General features: G+C 45.2%; 1 protein-coding gene across 1 annotated transcript in view; it reads right to left on the bottom strand.

Moving 5' to 3' along the window:
- Nucleotides 1-14,277, bottom strand: part of LOC141173169 (uncharacterized) — an 85,524-nt gene extending 71,247 nt beyond the window's left edge. The window contains exon 1 of the mRNA XM_073657802.1: nt 13,917-14,277. Within this exon, the coding sequence (XP_073513903.1) occupies nt 13,917-14,058 (142 nt within the window). The 5' untranslated portion in view covers nt 14,059-14,277. The remainder of the gene's footprint in view (nt 1-13,916) is intronic.
- Nucleotides 14,278-19,935: the final 5,658 nt, after the last annotated feature.

Raw genomic sequence — 19,935 nt, 5'->3', positions numbered from 1 at the left:
TTCGGCCTGGCGCTATATCCCATGTGCATGACCCTGCTAATGAAAAGAGGAGCCAGGGATGCCGGCAGGTAGGAGGCTGTTTGCATTGCTCCACTCCGGCAGCTATGAGCTATTGATGGACCACTGGAGCAGGGTCCTGCAAGTCAATTTGCTCATCTCCACTAATAATACCTTAAAAGCAGCAATGGTTCAACCACAACCTGTCTCCCCAACAATTCAAATATTTTATGGCATATTGTAACAGGTGTGTCAGATGCAACAGACAATCGCTGTGCATCTGGCTGCAGAAGGTCTCTGCATTTGGCATTACAGGCACCTTCTTAATCCTTCTGACTTTTGGACCCAGCGGTAACCTCCCTTCTGCTCTGATTGACACACCTTGGCCTGGGTGTTTATAAACTCTCAGTCTGCTTCAGGGAGTTGCCGGTGATATTTGCATTTACCCTTGTGAAGGCTTGGAGCTATAGCAGTTGGCTTATGTCCTCTCTGGTGCCCTTGGAGGACATTTGGTGTTATCTTTCTGGTGTCTGCACAAGTTAAGTTTCTCCCCCTTTGTTTGTTTTCCTTGTTGTCTTTAGTTTATAGTGGGGACTGACCAGTGCTCATCTCTCCCCCTCTCCCTATCCAGTGCCTAGATCTAGGGATATACAGGGCTTAGGTTTCCTGCTTCGCGATTGGTGTGTAACCAATACAGGGATGGTAAGGGAGGCACGGTAGTATTAGATCTGCCTAGGGGTCTCCACTCCCCCTTTCCCTAGTGTCTGGGCTTCCTTCCCTCAAACCTTCGTGTTGCATTAAGTCTTTCCCACTCTGCGTGACATACATATTGTCATGGCAGCAACCTAATGCCCATGGCTACTTATTAACATTGCACCGTCAGCCCAAAAGTCTTTGGACTTTTGTACAATTGTCTACAAATGATGTAAAAATTGGCTAGGCTACACAACAGGCAAGAAACTTTTCTATTCAGAAAACTAAAAAGGAACCGAAAACAAAGAATAGGAAGTTTAGTAATTGTGAAATTAGACATGTCAGCATCAACATGCCATGTGTACAAAATGCAGTGCAGTAATATCTAGTATCACACACTGCTTAAAATGAAACAAGGGCATTTCCCAGAAAATTTTGGTGTTAAGAATTTGCATAATTGTAAATAAATGGTTATGCCTAGAAACATTAGCACTTGTGAGTTATGAAGCGATGACATAACTACCCCGAATGAGTTCCTGTTATCATTATGAGTATATTGTCTGTCTGTATAGATCTAAAACAATATTTTTTAAATGTTACTTTAACAAAAATATATATATATATATATATATATATATATATATATATATATATATACACACACAAATGCATCAAATTTAAGCTTTAGGGCCCCTGGAAAGAAGGGGAATTTAAAATGATAAGAATTTTTAAAGTTAGTGTTGCTTGAAGCTCAGTTGCCATTTTTTTTTGCACCAAATTTATTAAATTGCTTCACGATGTTTGATACATTTCATGCATCTTTACACATGTTTTGGCCCAAAATAATTTATTTTATGCATTTATTTTAGATTGCAACATTTTATGCAACTTTTTAAAAAGTTGCGATGCATAAATCTGACTTAATCTTTATTTGCATATCTAGCCATGCCCAGATTACACCAACTTCATTACAACAAAATGTGTGGCACAAAACCTTTGATAAATTACCTCGGGATAGTATTGCACCAACAGTTCTCTTTAAAAGCAATTTTAGAAAAATCCATTAGCACTTGCTAACAAACTGTACCCAAACATGCCACAAATCCTGCCACTCATCGGCTACACCAAACCACATAGTGTGGATTGCATCTTCAGCCTGGACATAGGGTGTGTGACCTAAGGTGGTTAGTTATTATAATGTTTCTGGAAAAAACACACAACAAATAGAGAAGAAACTTCTCCATAGAGAAACCTTCTGGATTTATATATTGGATCTGGTAAATCCAAAAGGATTGAGTAAGAATTGTAAGTTTAATGTGTCTTTGGGGAAAAGGGGAAAAAAATTCCATGGACACGTAAGGGGTTAATACATATCCTTATTATGGAAGAAGCTTAAAGGGGTTGTCTACTACTAGGATAACCCCTTCTCAATCTGTTTGCTCCCAATAAAATAAAAACACCAATACTCACCTCCAAAGCAGGCGCTGATCCAGGAGTGTCAGCACTAGCGTTCCTGGAGCTCTCATCACATTATGTCATGTGAGCCCTGCTGCCAATCAGCACTGGCATCGCTCTCCCCACCTTTGGATGGTATAAGTAGTCAAGAGATAGTGAGCGGCCAGCAGCAGCTCTCACTTCCTCTTGATTACTTATTCGTTTGAGGACAGGGAGAGTGATGCCAGTGCTGATTGGGAACAGGGCTCACCTGACATAAAAAACTCATGTGAGCCCTGGTATTTCGAGTGATGATACTGCTGGAACGGCGCCTGCACCGGAGATGTGTAGCGCTCGGTTGCTACAGAGGTATTGCATCTCATCCAGATGTGCGATATCTCACTCTCGGGTAAGGATGGAGTGTGGATCAGGACCCTGACACCTGCATGCATTACACCACATTTCCGGGGGGCAGGGCGACCGATATGCTCCAAGTAGAGCGCGACCGTCCCTGTCCCTGGCTGGAGTGGGGGGAGGGAACACCAAGAAAGGGGGAACCCTGTAGTGCAGGAGCAGGGAGGAAGCAGTTCCTGGGTGCACCTAGAGGGAAGTATAAAAGGTGGGCACCATCTTAGATCAGTGTTGATTTCATGGAGAGAAGTCAGTCAGTTCAGCCAGAGGGAAGATGTAACAGAGCGGGACTCTGTGGAGCTCTGCTACAGATGCGGGTCTAGCCTGTGAGGCCCAGTCAGCACTGAAAGGAGAGAGAGAGAGAGTTCGGGAGAAGGAATGAAGAGGAGCGGAGGAGGCTCCAGGAACACGGAGGAAAGAAGGGGCCCCAGGGGTGTGGACCGGCTGGTAGCCACCATACGCCCGTATCTACCTGCGTAGAGGGGTCAGGCCAAGGGGGAGACCGGTCCCCGAAACTATTGGAGGCGGGGAACGACCCTCAGCTAGAAACCGGAGGCTGTAACATTTTACGTGGTGCAGCCCCTCACTATACCCGCTAAGAAGGCACCACATAGGGTCAGGGAAACTGGCGCCGAGGTTTACCCAGAGAAGGCCCGAGGCAGCCGGACAGAAGCGTGGTCACTGGTGGGGTATGACAGGCCAGAGAAAGGACACACAAAGGGGGTCCTGCGAAGCGCTCCAAAATTATCCGGGAGTTGGCCGAGCCCCCTCACCTGGTGAACATGGTGCGACGCGGGAAGTTACAGCGAGTAACGTGGAATAACGAACTGTGAGTAAAGATCCTGGACTGCATTACAGGGACTCTGAGTTATTATTCCCGCTCACCGTCACCCCCATCATCCACTCTCACTGCCCTGAGGCTATACTTCTCCCGTGGGGAGTTATACTACACTCTGCTGCACCCACAACACCAGCCTCAGTGGTCTGCCCAGGAGCGGCGGTTCACTCTGACCGCAATCCACGGTTGGCGTAGTCGGACATTTGAAAATAATGAAAACCACATCAATAGACTGCCACTGGTTTGACCACCCTGAGCCACGGGACCGGGTCATTGCCACGGTGACTACAACCCCCAGCATCCCACAAAAGGCCCAGTTCCGGGTTCCCCACACGGCCCAGGGGGCGCGTCAGATGCGTATAGGTGTTTTTATTTTAATGGAAGCAAACATTCAGCTGAGAAGAGATTTTCCTAGTAGTGGACAACCCCTTTAAGTAATTAACTAAATCAATATGCACTTTTACCAAATCTGTGTAACCCCTGAATTTCTATGTATTTCAGTACACCCACATGTGGATATATATGTCATGTGTTTATTACGTGCTTGTATTTGCTGTTTTTAAAAAGTGATCACATGACATTTGCTGTTTAAATGATACCTGTGATACATTGTGTAGCATCGGTGTCTCTGCCTCCTTCCGGGCAGAGGCGCCGTTCTCCTCACTGCTGCGGTCCCGGTCCTTCGTCTTCCTGCTCCCCTGCTGCTGCTGTAGCGCAAACCACACGCAGCTTCCCGGGCACTGTGCTTAGGGCGCGCGCGCGCTCTCTCCCTCTTAAAGGAGCCGCGGTGCCGTCCTAAAGAGTCCCCGGCCAATGGCTGGAAGACTTCTCCTATATAAGGCACCTCCTCCGAAATGGAGGTGCCTGTGCAAGGTTGTTGATTTGTGTGCTAACACTTTCCTCAGCCCTGAGGTTGCCTGCTGCCTGTCAGTCCTGCCCGCCAGTCTGTCTAACAGTCCAGCCCACCAGCCTGTCTAACAGTCCTGCCCGCCAGTCTGTCTAACAGTCCTGCCCGCCAGTCTGTCTACGTGCTATGCCCGCCAGTCTGTCTACCTGCCGTGTCCGCCAGCCTGCCTACCTGGAGCACCTGTCAGTAACTTGCCATGCTCGCCAGCCTGCCTTCCTGGAGCGCCTGCCAGTTACCTGCTGTGCCCGCCAGCTCGCCTACCCGGAGCACCTATCTGGCTATCTGCCGTACCTGCCTGCTTATCTACTCGGACCACCCATCAGCCTTCCTGCTGTGCTCATCCAAACCACCCGTCAGCCTTCCTGCCTTCTGACCCATGGGAGTCACCTGCTCTCACACAAGGTCGCTCCCAGAGTGGCACCTGGATCACCTGCCCAGTCCGTCCTTGGTTCACAGAGTTGACTAAGCCGCCGTGTGACCTGGGTCGGTCCTAGTAGGCACTTAGTTACGCCCCTCTGGTCCTTCCTTGCACCAAAGCACAGAGGTTCCACCACCCGGACCCGTAACACATTGTGTATGCTTGAAAAAGGGGGAGGCCACTCCCCGAAATGTCGCACAGGTGCGCAGGCGTCCAATTCCTTTTTGTAGTGTCTCAGCATATGGGAGTTTTTCCTGTGTCACGAGTCTTGGGGAACACAGTACACAACTTTAAATACCGGTAACAATGTTTGCTAAGCAGTGCACATGGCCAATTTTCTACTTGGACCAATGGTGCATGCACTGATTCCCTATTCCTGTTTGTTTTATGGATCAAAATAATGCATTCCACATAAAACCAACGCCAGCACTTTTATGCAATGCGAATGATCACCCAGAGCTGCACACCAAGCAAGTCACATCTGCGATTTGTACATACTACCTACCGGTTTTTAAAAATGGCGGCCTGAACCCGACCTAACTAGAAGCACCATTTACATTCATCAATCTTTCTACTATAGCTATTATTTTCACATCATTATAACTTAAAATCAATTCTAAACTATATTTTATTGTTGTTTGCTAACCCCTGACCAATAATCATTGCAATTACAGGGATATGTGTAATTTATGATGATAATTGACAGTTATAAATGGGTATATAATGGGGGAATGTTCAGGCTTAGTGCCTCGTGCAGCATAAGCTGTGAATGCAATCCTGAGCACATGTTTGGGAGAGTTCGGGAACTGTGAAACTGCTAACTTTTCCCGTTTGCATGTTTCCTGTGTTAGATATAAAGGATTACTAATATAATCTTACATAATATGCTGTAAATGATGTACATATTATTTATCTAGTATTTCACAATAAGTACTGTTCCTACAAAAAATATCAATATGATTTTATGAAAAATATAAAAATAGACTTGTACCCAAAAATCTGATGAGTCAATTTCCTGATAAAATCTCACTTTGAAGACAGAAGAATGCCCTAACAACACAAACAACTCTCTAAACAACTTTGTGTCAAGTTTTTAACATGTTGAAGACAGGACATATATCTATAAATATATATACATATATATATGCAGTCATGGCCAAAAGTGTTGGCACCCTTGACATTTTTCCAGAAAATGAAGTATTTATCCCAGAAAATTATTGCAATTATGCATGTTTTATTATACACATGTTTATTTCCTTTGTGAGTATTGGAACAACAAAAAAAGACAGAAAAAAATGCTAATTGGACATAATTTCATACAAAGCCCCAAAATTGATCCGGACAAAATTATTGACACCCTAAACGTAATATTTGGCTGCACACCCTTTGGAATAAATAACTGCAATCAATCGCTTCCTATAACCATCATCAAGCTTCTTACAACTATCAACTGGAACTTTGTACCACTCTTCTTTAGCAGACTGCTCCAGGTCTCTCATATTTGAAGGTACCTTCTCCCAACACCAATTGTAAGATCTCTCCACAGGTGATCAATGGGATTTGGATCATTCATGACTCATTGCTGCCACTTCAGAACTCTCCAGCGCTTTGTTTCCATCCATTTCTGGGGGCTTCTTGAAGTATGTTTGGGGTCATTGTCCTGCTGGTAGACCCATGACCTATGACGCATACCCAGCTTTCTGACACTGGGCACTACATTGAGACCCAAAATCCTTCGGTAATCTTCAGATTTCATGATGCCTTGCACACAGTCAAGGCACCCAGTGCCAGAGGCAGCAAAACGACCCCAAAACATCTTTGAACTTCCACCATATGTGACTGTGCATACTGTGTTCTTTCTTTGTAGGCTGCTTTCTCTTGTTCGGTAAACCGAAAAATGATGTGCTTTACCAAAGAACTCTATCCTGGTCTCATCTGTCCACAAGACGCTTTCCCAGAAGGATTTTGGCTTCCTCACGTACATTTTGGCAAATTATAGTCCAGCTTTTGTTTGTCTTTGTGTCAGCAGCAGTTTGCTCCTGGGTCTCCTGCCATAGTGTTTAATTTAATTCAAATGTTGACGGATAGTTGACGTTGACAATGATGCACCCTGAGCCTGCAGGGCTGCTTGAATTTCTCAGGAACTTGATTGGGGCTGTTTATCCACCATTTGGACTATCCTGCGTTGCAACCTTTCATCAATTTTTCTCTACCATCCACCGCCATGGGAGATTAGCTACAGTGCCATGGATTGTAAACTTCTTCATTATTATGTATTATCGTGCACAAAGGAACATCAAGCTCTCTGGAGATGGACTTGTAACCTAGAGATTGTTGATGTTGTTCAAGAATTTTGGTTCTCAAGTCCTCAGACAGTTCTCTGCTCCTCTTTCTGTTCTCGATGCTTAGTGTGGCAGACACAGACAGATTGAGTCAACTTTTCTTTTTATCTGGTTTCAGGTGTGATTGATTATCATATTGCCTCACCTGTTACTTGTTACAGGTGAGTTTGAAAGAGCATCACATGCTTGAAACAAAGTTGTTTACATACAATTTTTTCCGGACCATTTTTTGGGTTTTGTGTGAAATTATGTCCTGTTTGCCTTTTTTTCTCTTTGTTTGTGTTGTTGCAATACACAAAGGAAATAAACATGTGTATAACAAAACGTGTAATTGAAATCATTTTCTGTGAAAAATACTTCATTTTCAGGAACAATTTCAAGGGTGCCAACCTGAAAAAACAAGCCCTTACACAGCTATGTTGATTAAAAAGAAATGAAAATACTGTGGCTCCTGGTAAGTGACAATGAAAAATCAAACTAAAAATTACTTTTTCCTAAAGCCCCAAAATGGGCAGGTCCTCAAAAAGAATTGTCCACTACTTGGACAATCCCTTCTCATTTCTCATGTTTGGTAGCTCTAAAATAAAACCACTTATACTCATCTTTGGTGCCGGTGCCGTTCCAGTGATATCGCCACTCGCATTCCTGGGGCTCACGTGCAGTAGTCATGTCCAGTGAGCTCTACACCCACTCAGCGCCGGCTTCACTGTTCCCGCCTTAGGACAAGTCGAGCATCAAGAGGAAGTCAGAGAGTAGCCGCAGCCTTGACTTCCTGTTGATATTCAAAATGTCCTAAGGTGAGAACAGTGAAGCCGGCATTGGTTGGGAGCAGGGCTCATGTGGCATAACAACTTCTTGTGAGCCCCGGGAATGCGAGTTCTGACATTGCTGGAACAATGCCAGCCCGCGAGGTGAGTATAATAATGAGGCCAAACATGAGAAGGGGTTGTCCAAGTAGTGGACAACCCAATTTTAGGGGTTAATCACTGATATACAGTAAACAGTTATTGGTGAATAAAGTCATATGAGCGGTAACAGTCCTGTATGTAAGTCTTCATGTTTGTTTATTTTTTAATTAAAATGTATTAAAAAAAAAATGTATGCAATGTGTATACTTGTGTGTAACGTATGTATGTTAGTGTGTGTAATATGAATATATGTGTGTATATTTAAATGTGTATTGTGTGCAATGAGAATATGTGAGTGTGTATAATGTGAATAGAAGTAAATTAGATTTCAGAAATATGAAGATAGTCAAGCATGAATATATAGACCATATTAAGAACTAGGGATTTGCAATGCTAATCTGGGTCAATGTTCAGGACCGTACATGTGGATATTGGTTTTCAAAACTATCCACAGAAAATGAAAAAACTAAAATAAAATACAAAGTAGTATAAGCATTATGCCGATTTTCTAATGATACTGATGGCAATGGAACGAGTGGAGGGCTCTAGGAGTAGTTTTTTGGGATATATGTGTGATTATTATTCATATATTAATATTTCATGACTTCAATGAATCCCATAGCAAACCCTAAAGAAATGAGCTGAACGTATAGCAGCATGTTCACACTGGCCATTAAACAGACAAAACCTAAGATAGAAACAAAATGAACATATACCCTGCTGTAAGTAAGTAAAAAGCAATAGTGCATATAAATAACACATAAATATAGAGTGGGTACGGAAAGTATTCAGACCCCTTTAAATTTTTCACTCTTTGTTTCATTGCAGCCATTTGGTAAATTCTAAAAAGTTCATTATTTTTTCTCATTAAAGTACACTCTGCACCCCATCTTGACTGAAAAAAACAGAAATGTAGAAGTTTTTGAAAATTTATTAAAAAAGAAAAACTGAAATATCACATGGTCATAAGTATTCAGACCCTTTGCTCAGTATTGAGTAGAAGCACCCTTTTGAGCCAGTACAGCCATGAGTCTTTTTGGGAATGATGCAACAATTTTTTCACACCTGGATTTGGGGATCCTCTGCCATTCTTCCTTGCAGATCCTCTCCAGTTTCATCAGGTTGATTGGTGAACGTTGATGGACAGCCATTTTCAGGTCTCTCCAGAGATGCTCAATTGGGTTTAGGTCAGGGCTCTGGCTGGGCCAGTCAAGAATGGTCACAGAGTTGTTCTGAAGCCACTCCTTTGTTATTTTAGCTGTGTGCTTAGGGTCATTGTCTTGTTGGAAGGTGAACCTTCGTCCAAGTCTGAGGTCCAGAGCACTCTGGAAGAGGTTTTCATCCAGGATATCTCTGTACTTGGACGCATTCATGTTTCCTTCAATTGCAACTAGTCGTCCTGTCCCTGCAGCTGAAAATACCCACATAGCATGATGCTGCCACCACCATCTTTCACTGTTGGGATTGTATTGGGCAGGCGATGAGCAGTGCCTGTTTAATTCCACACATACTGCTTAGAATTATCACCAAAAAGTTCTATCTTCAGCTCATCAGACCAGAGAATCTTATTTCTCATAATCTGGGAGTCCTTCATGTGTTTTTGAGTAAACTCTATGCAGGCTTTCCTATGTCTTGCACTGAGGAGAGGCTTCCGTCGGGCCACTCTGCCATAAAGGCCCGACTGGTGGAGGGCGGCAGTGAGAGTTGTCTTTGTGAAACTTTCTCCCATCTCCCTACTGCATCTCTGTAGCTCAGCCACAGTGATCTTGGGGTTCCTCTTTACCTCTCTCACCAAGTCTCTTCTCCCACGATTGCTCAGTTTGGCTGGACGGCCAGGTCTAGGAAGACTTCTGGTGGTCCCAAACTTCTTCCATTTAAGGATTATGGAGGCCACTATGCTCTTAGGAACCTTGAGTAATGCAGAAATTCTTTTGTAACCTTGGCCAGATCTGTGCCTTGCCACAATTCTGTCTCTGAGCTCCTTGGGCCGTTCCTTTGAGCTCATGATTCTCATTTGGTCTGACATGCACTGTGAGCTGTGAGGTCTTATATAGACAGGTGTGTGCCTTTCCAAGTCAAGTCCTATCAGTTTAATTAAACACAGCTGGACTCCAATGAAGGAGTAGAACCATCTCAAGGAGGATCACAAGGAAATGGACAGCATGTCACTTAAATATGAGTGTCTGAGCAAAGGGTCTGAATACTTATGACCATGTGATATTTCAGTTTTTCTTTTTCAATAAATTTGCAAAAATGTCTACATTTCTGTTTTTTTCAGTCAAGATGGGGTGCAGAGTGTACTTTAATGAGAAAAAAATGAAATTTTTAGAATTTACCAAATGGCTGCAATGAAACAAAGGCTGAAAAATGTAAAGGGGTCTGAATACTTTCCGTACCCACTGTAAATCAATGAATACCATGTAGTTTATTAATGCAACACCATTTCATTGCACGGTGTATCACCACCTGAATTAGCTGTCACATTCTATGGTACTTGAATGCCAGTGTCTAAAAGATGTCATGGTGTACAAAATGAGGTGGTCAGTGGGGCGCCAGACACTGAATAAGGCGCTGAGAGGGGATAAAAAACAAGCCTCTTTATTGATATTCTTATGCCCACAACGCATTTCTGCAGCAATCCGCTGCCTTCATCAGGTGGAATTATGGGGAAATGGCAGAAACAGGCACTTTATACGTAGAGCAAAGGAGATCAATGGGAGGTACCAAACAAAACTTGGTACTTAACCCCTTAATCACTATTCATCAAAGAAAGTTCAAATATATAACACAGAGACCTAAAAAAACATTACAAGTCCATATCCACAACTTACTATAAAGACATAAGATGTAAATATTAGCGGCAATGCATTAAAAATACATACATATGAAAAATTCATATATAAATTGAATTAAATAACAATCCATAAAAATAGTAAAACATATCCATAAAAAACTGTACCTCAATCAGTTCTTTATCTCAAGAGTATTAATGATTCATCTACACACATTATCAATCGCTAAATTCAATCCTTCCGGATATAATGTACCCAATTTAAAAATCCAAAAATTCTCTTTCTTCATAAGATAATTAAGCCGATTTGTTACATTTTCAGGGATTTGCTCTAAAATTGTGAGTTTCAAGCTACTGGGGTCTTTCTGGTGGGCAGTCAGAAAGTGCTTGGAGACACTATGCTGCACATACCCATTCTTAATATTAGAGCGATGTTTATTGAGGCGGGCCTGCATTCTTTGTGTGGGCCGGACAATTGTGTTTCATCATCGTCTACCTCTTGTGAAACTTTCCAACCATCACCTTTGTATGACCGTGGCTGCTCAATATTTGGGCATCACTACATGCGATCTCTTCTTGCCCCACTTCAAGTGGACCAGGTGAGAGGCCCGAATCTATAAATGGAAAAGTGAACAGCTCTTTGGAGTGTCCAAGTGTGGGATCAGTTGTCTCCGGGCACTTGGCATGGTGGGAGGAAGGAGGATCAGGGTGAGGAATATGCGGTCCAGACTCACGGCTACTAAGACTTGAACGTGTGGAAGACAGGGTGCTGGTGGTGGCAAAGTGACTGGAAGCATTATCCACTATAAAACCAACAACCTTTTGACACTGTTCTGGGTTCAATAGTGGTGTGCTGCTTTCCCCTAGTAATTGGGACAGGATGGTCGGGCGAGAAGATGTGGGTGTTTGTTGTGGCACAATTTCAGCTTGCCCATGGCCTCGGCCTCTGCATGCACCATCACCATCACGTCCAGTTCCGCCTTTCCCATTTTAAATGGAGGACAATATCTTCCACGCTCACTACAAATAGTTGAATTTGGAGCGAACTTATATGTGATCCGTGTCACGGACAAACCGCAGTTTTAAATAGCTGGCCTGTAGGTAACTATTTTTAACAGAAAACTGGTGTGAATAACTTCTCTGACACACTGAAACAAAATTTTAATGGATGCCAGCAATGGCAGAATTTTCAGCAAATGTATATGTGATCCGTGTGGCAGACAAACCACAGTTTTAAATAGCTGACCTGTAGGTAACTATTTTTAACAGCGCCGACCTCGTGTCAATAAGTTCGCTGACACACTGCAACAAAATTTCAATGGAGGTCAGAAATGGCAGAATTTTCAGCGCAATTATATGTGATCTGTGTGACAGACAAACCACAGTTTTAAATAGCTGGATTTTTAGCGCTGTAATAACAAAAGGACCTGGCTGTATTATTCAGTGCCAACAAGCAAATGGAGCAGAAAAAACGGTGTTCTCTGGATTGCTTTTTAAGCAAATAATCAGGATTAAGATCAGCAAAAAATTATTCCTGGCACCTGATACCTGGGCCTATTTCTACAAATATCTGTAAAAGCACCAGCACACAGAACTGGAATGGACCCTCTTGCAATGTGCACTGCAGTCTGCCACACACACTGCCTGCCTGCCTAGCACTGATATCTCTGCTGCTTGATTAGTCCTCAGAAAGACTGTTAGTTGAGATGGATATGTAGAGAATCTTGTGGAATACCTACAGTACACTAACTTATAAACAAGCCAATCTCTCCCTAGCTCAGCAGCACCTCTCCCTACTCTGCCTGATTCCGGAGTGACTGTGACGAGCACGGCAGCGCCAGGTCTGATATAGACCTGATGACGCTGTGCGGCCATCCAATCACTGTAATGCCACAACCAACATGGCTGCAGCATTACAGTGTGTGGCAGACAATCCAAACATGCAGGGAGGGAACCTGAGCATCCGCCCGAGCATCTCGGAAGTACTCGGCGAGCTCCGAGCATCTCGAGTACTGAGATGCTCGGGCGAGTACCAAGTACTTGCGAGTATGCTCGCTCATCACTAGTTATGACCAATCATATAGTGAAAATTAGTTAGCTGTTAGTGGACGTAACCATGGATACCTAAGCTACTGCAATGCCCTGTACATTGGGTAAGCCACGTAGCGAATAAGAAGAACTATACTACATTTCTAATTGGAGGTATTTGCTAATATTATTATTATTGCACCTACTACATACTGGGATAGGATCTTGGAGATAGGAATATCCCTTTAATGGATATTTTGTGGATATCTATGGATATCTTTAGTTAATGATATGGGTTATATTAATAATATTATTTACTCAGTCTGCATACTGGCTGTGGATTGATTTCTTTGACAATGTTGATTGTATTACTCAGCAAAACTTTCAGTGAAAATTATACATTAAAAAGAAAAGAAAAGATGCAAGTGTACTCCACTGATAACACCCTTCCAATGTATATGGTGAAATCTGCGGTGTATGCACAGGAAAATCTGCAAGTAACAGCTCATTCAGACGTCCATTTTTCGCATTCAAAATCTGTGTTTTTCGAGGATAGGACTCATACCCAGTACAGTCTCTAAGGGGCTGTTTACATATTCAATTTTTTTTTGCAGACTGCAAAATTGCAGACATGTGTTGATCCAAATGTTGGATCAAAGTCGGCAATACAAGTCAATGGCTCCGTGAAACAAATCGGACAGCACTCGGATGCAGTTTTTCATGGACTGCTAGATAAGAGAAGGTAGAGAAACTTTTTTTTTTCGCATCTGAGAAACACTGACTAAACTCAGAGGATGCCGAAAATCTGAACAAAATCACTGATGCAACTATGCTAGTTTTTATTGTATGTGGGAAAAAAAATGGATGTCTGAATGAGCCTTAACACAGGTTACAAGAGCAGATGGAAAGTGCAAAAGGAGGCATAATATATTAAGGTGTGATGAGTGGGTGGGATTGGACCAGTCAAAAGTTGGCTCTTGGACCAGAGGACTCTAGTTGGCCAACTGGCTACATAAATTAAAAACAAAGAGACAACAAAAAGCTCCTAGGTCCCAATGTAAAACCTGCAACAGCCCTCCCCCATTGTACTGGCGTCTTATGTGGCTGCCTCTACACCCCCTATAGCTACACCCCTAATCAAATACTTACAGGCGCTGATGATATAGTAGGTGACCGGACCCATGTTTCTTCCACTGGTGTCTTTGAAGCGATGAAAACAATCATTTGAATGTGAGAACCAAAGCTTGAAGTATTGCACACTTTCTTTTTTGCAAGATCTCCACTCCCCCATAAATCCGTCACATCTAGGACACGGGGACTTTCTAAATGTGAAATGAAACTTCACAGGCTTCGCTTTTGGGATAAGAGAGTAAAAGTAAAAGGAAAGTTTCTTCTACTCTATTTAATCTATTGTTCTCATCATTAGGGCTTCGGTAAGAAAAACAGATTCCTCTCCCCGTGATAACTATCAGTAGAAAATGAGTTCAGGACATGATTAGTTAAGACTCCACCCTGTACCATATATTTCTAGCTTTCACTTCCATATTCTTAATAATAATAACAACAACAACAAATAACAACAAATAATAATAACAATAAAGATAAAGACCAACTTTTAAAGACAGGAAAGAGGGACACATACTGTAGCACAGAATACGCCCTGCAGCAACTTCTATTTCATGCTAACCCACTCTCTAACACACAAAAAAGCCCACCACATACCTAGTATGATGCCCCCACAGTACATTTATCCCATTAGCCCTACATAAAATTATGATGTCCACACTTAGTATAATGACCCCACAGCCCACCACACATAGTATGATCCCTCAGACAATATTATGCCTTCATATTGATGTTCACAGCCCCCTTATACAGACTTATGCCCACCACAGTATCCCAGACACACTGTATGATGACTTCACAGTCCGCCACAAACTATGATGCCTCCACAGTACATTGCTTCTGACGCGCCCCTGGGCCTGTGTCGCGCTGCGTTGCGCATGCGGGAGCTTACCCGGAGCCGGATCTCTTGAGGGTTGTAGTCTCGTGGCGGTGATCCGGTCCGTGCCCAGGGAGTCAGACTAAGTGGCGCTGTATTAGCGGTAGATGTTGGACGACTACGCCACCCGTTGAGTACAGCTAAGGAGCTGCTGCTGCAGGGCAGACCGCTGAGGCCGGTGGTAGGATTGTGCAGCGTGATAGTATAACCCCCAACGGGAGGGGTATGGCCTCAGGGCAGCCGACGTGGATGATGGGGGTAGCAGGAACCACTCAGAGACGGTACGGTGTAGTTCAGGGTCTTTGCTGGTGACAACGATAGACCCTCCCGGAGTACTGGCTAGCGATTGGGGCCTGGTCAGTCCTTGAGCAGATGGGATCTCCCCTGGCCAGGCGGAGTTGTAGGCCTCCCAAACTAACGATACTCTTCTGGCTACCTTGCTAGAGGCTGGTAAAAGTAGCCCACGTCCCTGAGTGTACCGTGTGGTGCTCACCCGTATGGCCGGTGACTCGGGGCCTTCTAGTAGCTTCCGCTCCACGACGGCGGTGCTGGTCCCACGCGTGTGACCGTGCCTTCGGGTTTCTTGGCCAGAGGACCTGAAATCCCCTGCCTGACGGATTCTGCTGCTGGGTAGGAGTTAGTCCCCACAGCCTCGGACTCCGGGTCCGGTAAGAAATCTTCTCAGTCAGGGCGAGCTCTGCAGCTGCCAGCCCCTGACTCCTTGTAACACTGCTCCCACAGAGCTCCTGTTGTTTCTTCCCATAGCTGCCTCTCTTCTCTGTCTCTACTTCTGGCATGGCCCAGGAGCTGGGCCCAGCCGGAGCCACAGCTCCCTGTCAGCCCTCCTGGCTGAACTCTCCCTCTGAACTCTCTAACCCTGCCTCAGCCCCAGGTTTATATAGGGGAAGTTCTTCCCCTCCCAGGACTGGGCAGGAGGTGTGGCATGCATAGGATTCCTGACCAAGAGACCTCCCACCTGCTCTCAGACATAACATTGCTGTTACTGTGGAAACCAGACCCCTGGGGTGCCACATTCCCCCCTAGTGAAATTTAGTACTCCGGGACTAAACATATTTTTAGAAAAACATAACAAGGTATAAACAATAATAATACAATAAGAAAAACACATAAAGATGGTTACGGCGTGTCCGCAACCGGGTGCAGTCTTTGAAGAAAAGCAAGGTGTCCATTTCACCAAAACAGGGAGACGTAACCAGGTAGGGGTCTGTCCTGCCCCGAGTCCTTAACAGTCTTTAGTCCATTCCTGGGTTACGCTCCAACCATGTACAAAGGATTCCCGGTAAATCCACCAAAGACTCCCATAAATTACTAGAAACACATAATTATTTACAGGATATGGCCGCTCTCAGTCCTCGGCCAGTGGGGATAAGGATTGGCTGCTCACAGTCCTCAGCCTGGTAAGGGATAGGGGATGGCTGCTCACAGTCCTCAGCCTGGTAAGGGATAGGGACACACGGGGAACAATTCACTAATCCCAACGGGGACCATATTTTAATTAGCAGCAGTCCTTGTACCCTTACGGGTAACTATTTACAGCTCTTTATTCACGCTACTTCCCTTCAGTAGCTATGTCCTCTTTGTGCTCCCTCCTGAGGGTAGTCCTCAGACCCGTCCGGGTCCTCTTGGCTTTCCTCGTATTGGTAGTACTGCAGCTCCTCCTCGGTTAGCTGGTTTAGTATCTCTGCGACAGTCCTCCTCCCAGGTGGCCAGGACTTTACCCCCCTTTGGGCTGCCCCGGTTAATTGGGCCACCAGGATGCTCACTTTTTGCTCCTCTGTGAGGGGGTACACCTGGAAGAGGCTCTCCAGCTTTTCTCTAAAGTCATGCAGGGTATGTGACTCCCCTGAGTACTGGGGTAGCCAGGCTGCCCCCGGGATATAGGGCATGGTGAAAGGCATGACCGCAACAGCGGTGGCGCTGGCGGGGGTTGAAGCGGTGAAGCTCTCCTCCGTATCCGGCATCCTTCTCCCCCCTAGTGGACCGTGGCCTACCTTGCGATGATCCTCTTCCGTAGGCCGCGGCTCCGCAGTGAATCGTCAGGGTTGAGGACCTTCCGTCACGCTCCTGTGACGTCGGCGTCTGCTGGGCTCCTTCCAGGACCTTACGCAACGTCCGGACGTGAGGCGGGGCTTCAGTTCTCGCGCGCTTTCGGAGTCCACGCCCCTCTTCTTCCCGCGCGGCGTCCTCAAGATGGCGTCCAATGGCGGGAAAACTCCACGTATGGCGGGAAGAAGGCTGAAGATGGCGCCGGATGGCGGGAAAACTCCACCGATGGCGGGAAGGAAGCGGAAGATGGCGCCGAATGGCGGGAATCTTCACCACAGGTAAGTTTGAACAGTCTTTTTCAGGCACGCAGTACCCGGTGGTTGCGGGCACGTAATCCTGCCGACTACGCCAAAAGTTGACGCGCCCCTGGGCCTGTGTCGCGCTGCGTTGCGCATGCGGGAGCTTACCCGGAGCCGGATCTCTTGAGGGTTGTAGTCTCGTGGCGGTGATCCGGTCCGTGCCCAGGGAGTCAGACTAAGTGGCGCTGTATTAGCGGTAGATGTTGGACGACTACGCCACCCGTTGAGTACAGCTAAGGAGCTGCTGCTGCAGGGCAGACAGCTGAGGCCGGTGGTAGGATTGTGCAGCGTGATAGTATAACCCCCAACGGGAGGGGTATGGCCTCAGGGCAGCCGACGTGGATGATGGGGGTAGCAGGAACCACTCAGAGACGGTACGGTGTAGTTCAGGGTCTTTACTGGTGACAACGATAGACCCTCCCGGAGTACTGGCTAGCGATTGGGGCCTGGTCAGTCCTTGAGCAGATGGGATCTCCCCTGGCCAGGCAGAGTTGTAGGCCTCCCAAACTAACGATACTCTTCTGGCTACCTTGCTAGAAGCGGGTATAAGTAGCCCACGTCCCTGAGTGTACCGTGTGGTGCTCACCCATATGGCCGGTGACTCGGGGCCTTCTAGTAGCTTCCGCTCCACGACGGCGGTGCTGGTCCCACGCGTGTGACTGTGCCTTCGGGTTTCTTGGCCAGAGGACCTGAAATCCCCTGCCTGACGGATTCTGCTGCTGGGTAGGAGTTAGTCCCCACAGCCTCGGACTCCGGGTCCGGTAAGAAATCTTCTCAGTCAGGGCGAGCTCTGCAGCTGCCAGCCCCTGACTCCTTGTAACACTGCTCCCACAGAGCTCCTGTTGTTTCTTCCCATAGCTGCCTCTCTTCTCTGTCTCTACTTCTGGCATGGCCCAGGAGCTGGGCCCAGCCGGAGCCACAGCTCCCTGTCAGCCCTCCTGGCTGAACTCTCCCTCTGAACTCTCTAACCCTGCCTCAGCCCCAGGTTTATATAGGGGAAGTTCTTCCCCTCCCAGGACTGGGCAGGAGGTGTGGCATGCATAGGATTCCTGACCAAGAGACCTCCCACCTGCTCTCAGACATAACATTGCTGTTACTGTGGAAACCAGACCCCTGGGGTGCCACACTTCCACAATGTATGATGCCTCCATTGACCCCCAACACACAGTATGATGCTTGCCCACAGCATAATGCCACCACAGTACATTCCACATAGTTTGATTACCTTAAATTCCTCCCACTGCCACTCACATGCAGTATAATGTTCCCCCAGTCCTTTCCCACAGAGTATGATGCTTCCAAAATCCCCACACACAGTATGATGCTCCCACATTTCTTCACACACAGTATGATGTTCCCAAAGTCCCACACACACAATATGATGCTCTCACAGCCACCCTTGTAGTATGATGCTCCCACCATCCAGCAACTTACTATGATGCGTTTAATACCCTCCTCATAGAAAGTATGAAGCCCCCACAATCCCCCACAAATATAGTATGATGCCCTCACAGACTCCATCACACAGTATGATGCTCCCAAAGTCACACACACAATATGATGATCCCACAGCCACCCTAGCAGAATGATTCCCCCACCATCCAGCAACATAATATGATGCTCTTTATGCCCTCCTTACACAAAGTATGAAGCCCTCTCAATCCCCCACACACATAGTATGATGCCCTCACAGACTCAACCATATACAGTATGATGCTCCCAAAGTCCCACACACACAATATGATGCTCCCACAGCCACCCTAGTAGAATGATGCCCCCACCGTCCAGCAACATAGTATGAAGCCCTTTATGCCCCCCTCACTTAAAGTATGGATCAACACATTGTTACATTGCTGCTAATGGGTTACTGAATTGGTGGGCCCTTGCTCCAAGATTATATCCAACTGTTATGAGGACACACACACATTTGAAGTTGGGACATACCACCCAATCTCTCCAGGATAGCTCTACAAATTCAGGACTGTCCCAGTGGAACATCAGTGGATTTATCACATAAGGATATGTTTTTTGATATATAATGTCATTTCCTTTATTTAGTCAATTTTCTTCCAGTCTCGGAAAACCCCATTAACCTGCCATTATTAGGACCTGATAGAAGCTGGAAAATCAAACATTCTGAATTATTGGACATGAAAGAGTAGAGAAATTAAAAAAAAAATCCCAAATAAAATGTTTGTAGGAAAGAGGCTACCATAGTTTTCTATGTCAAGAAATTCCTGACCAGTCTTTGCTAATTCATTTCCTTTGTGAAATTCTGCAATATATTACATTACAGTTTGATGCTTGTATTATTAAATTTGGATTATCAAAAATTTGGGGATTATCTGATAGCACATTAAATGAATTAAAATTGTACATGCTCTAATATACAGCTTAATAAAAATACATAGGGAAACACAGTGAACTCGTTGTGCACTCTGCTTCAACACTAGGTGGCGATCTGCACTTTATTATCAATAGAGGAACATGATTGGGGTGAATGTCTTTCCTTGATATTTTGGCACAGCTGACACCCCATGTTCAGGGACAATGGCAGCACCGATGTGGAGGGAGGAGGTTCTCTGTGCCAACCCATCAGCTCTCCTATGACATGATGCAGGACCAAACAGGCTCCCAATCAATCAGAGAATTGCATGACTATGTCCATTAATGGGACACAAAAAAAAAATTCAATAAGGATTTTCGAAAAAAAAAAGTCCTGGAAAAATAAAATGCTTTTAACACTTACAAAATGCTTTATTATTGGAAAATAATCTTTACAAAACTGTCAAAAAACTTA

Source organism: Phyllobates terribilis, unplaced genomic scaffold (genome assembly GCF_046119375.1).
Source record: "Phyllobates terribilis strain yellow unplaced genomic scaffold, ASM4611937v1 Scaffold_12__6_contigs__length_324123572, whole genome shotgun sequence".
Taxonomy (NCBI): Eukaryota; Metazoa; Chordata; class Amphibia; order Anura; family Dendrobatidae; genus Phyllobates; species Phyllobates terribilis.
Note: the sequence above shows the minus strand (reverse complement) of the source record. Positions and strands in the feature narration are given on the sequence as shown.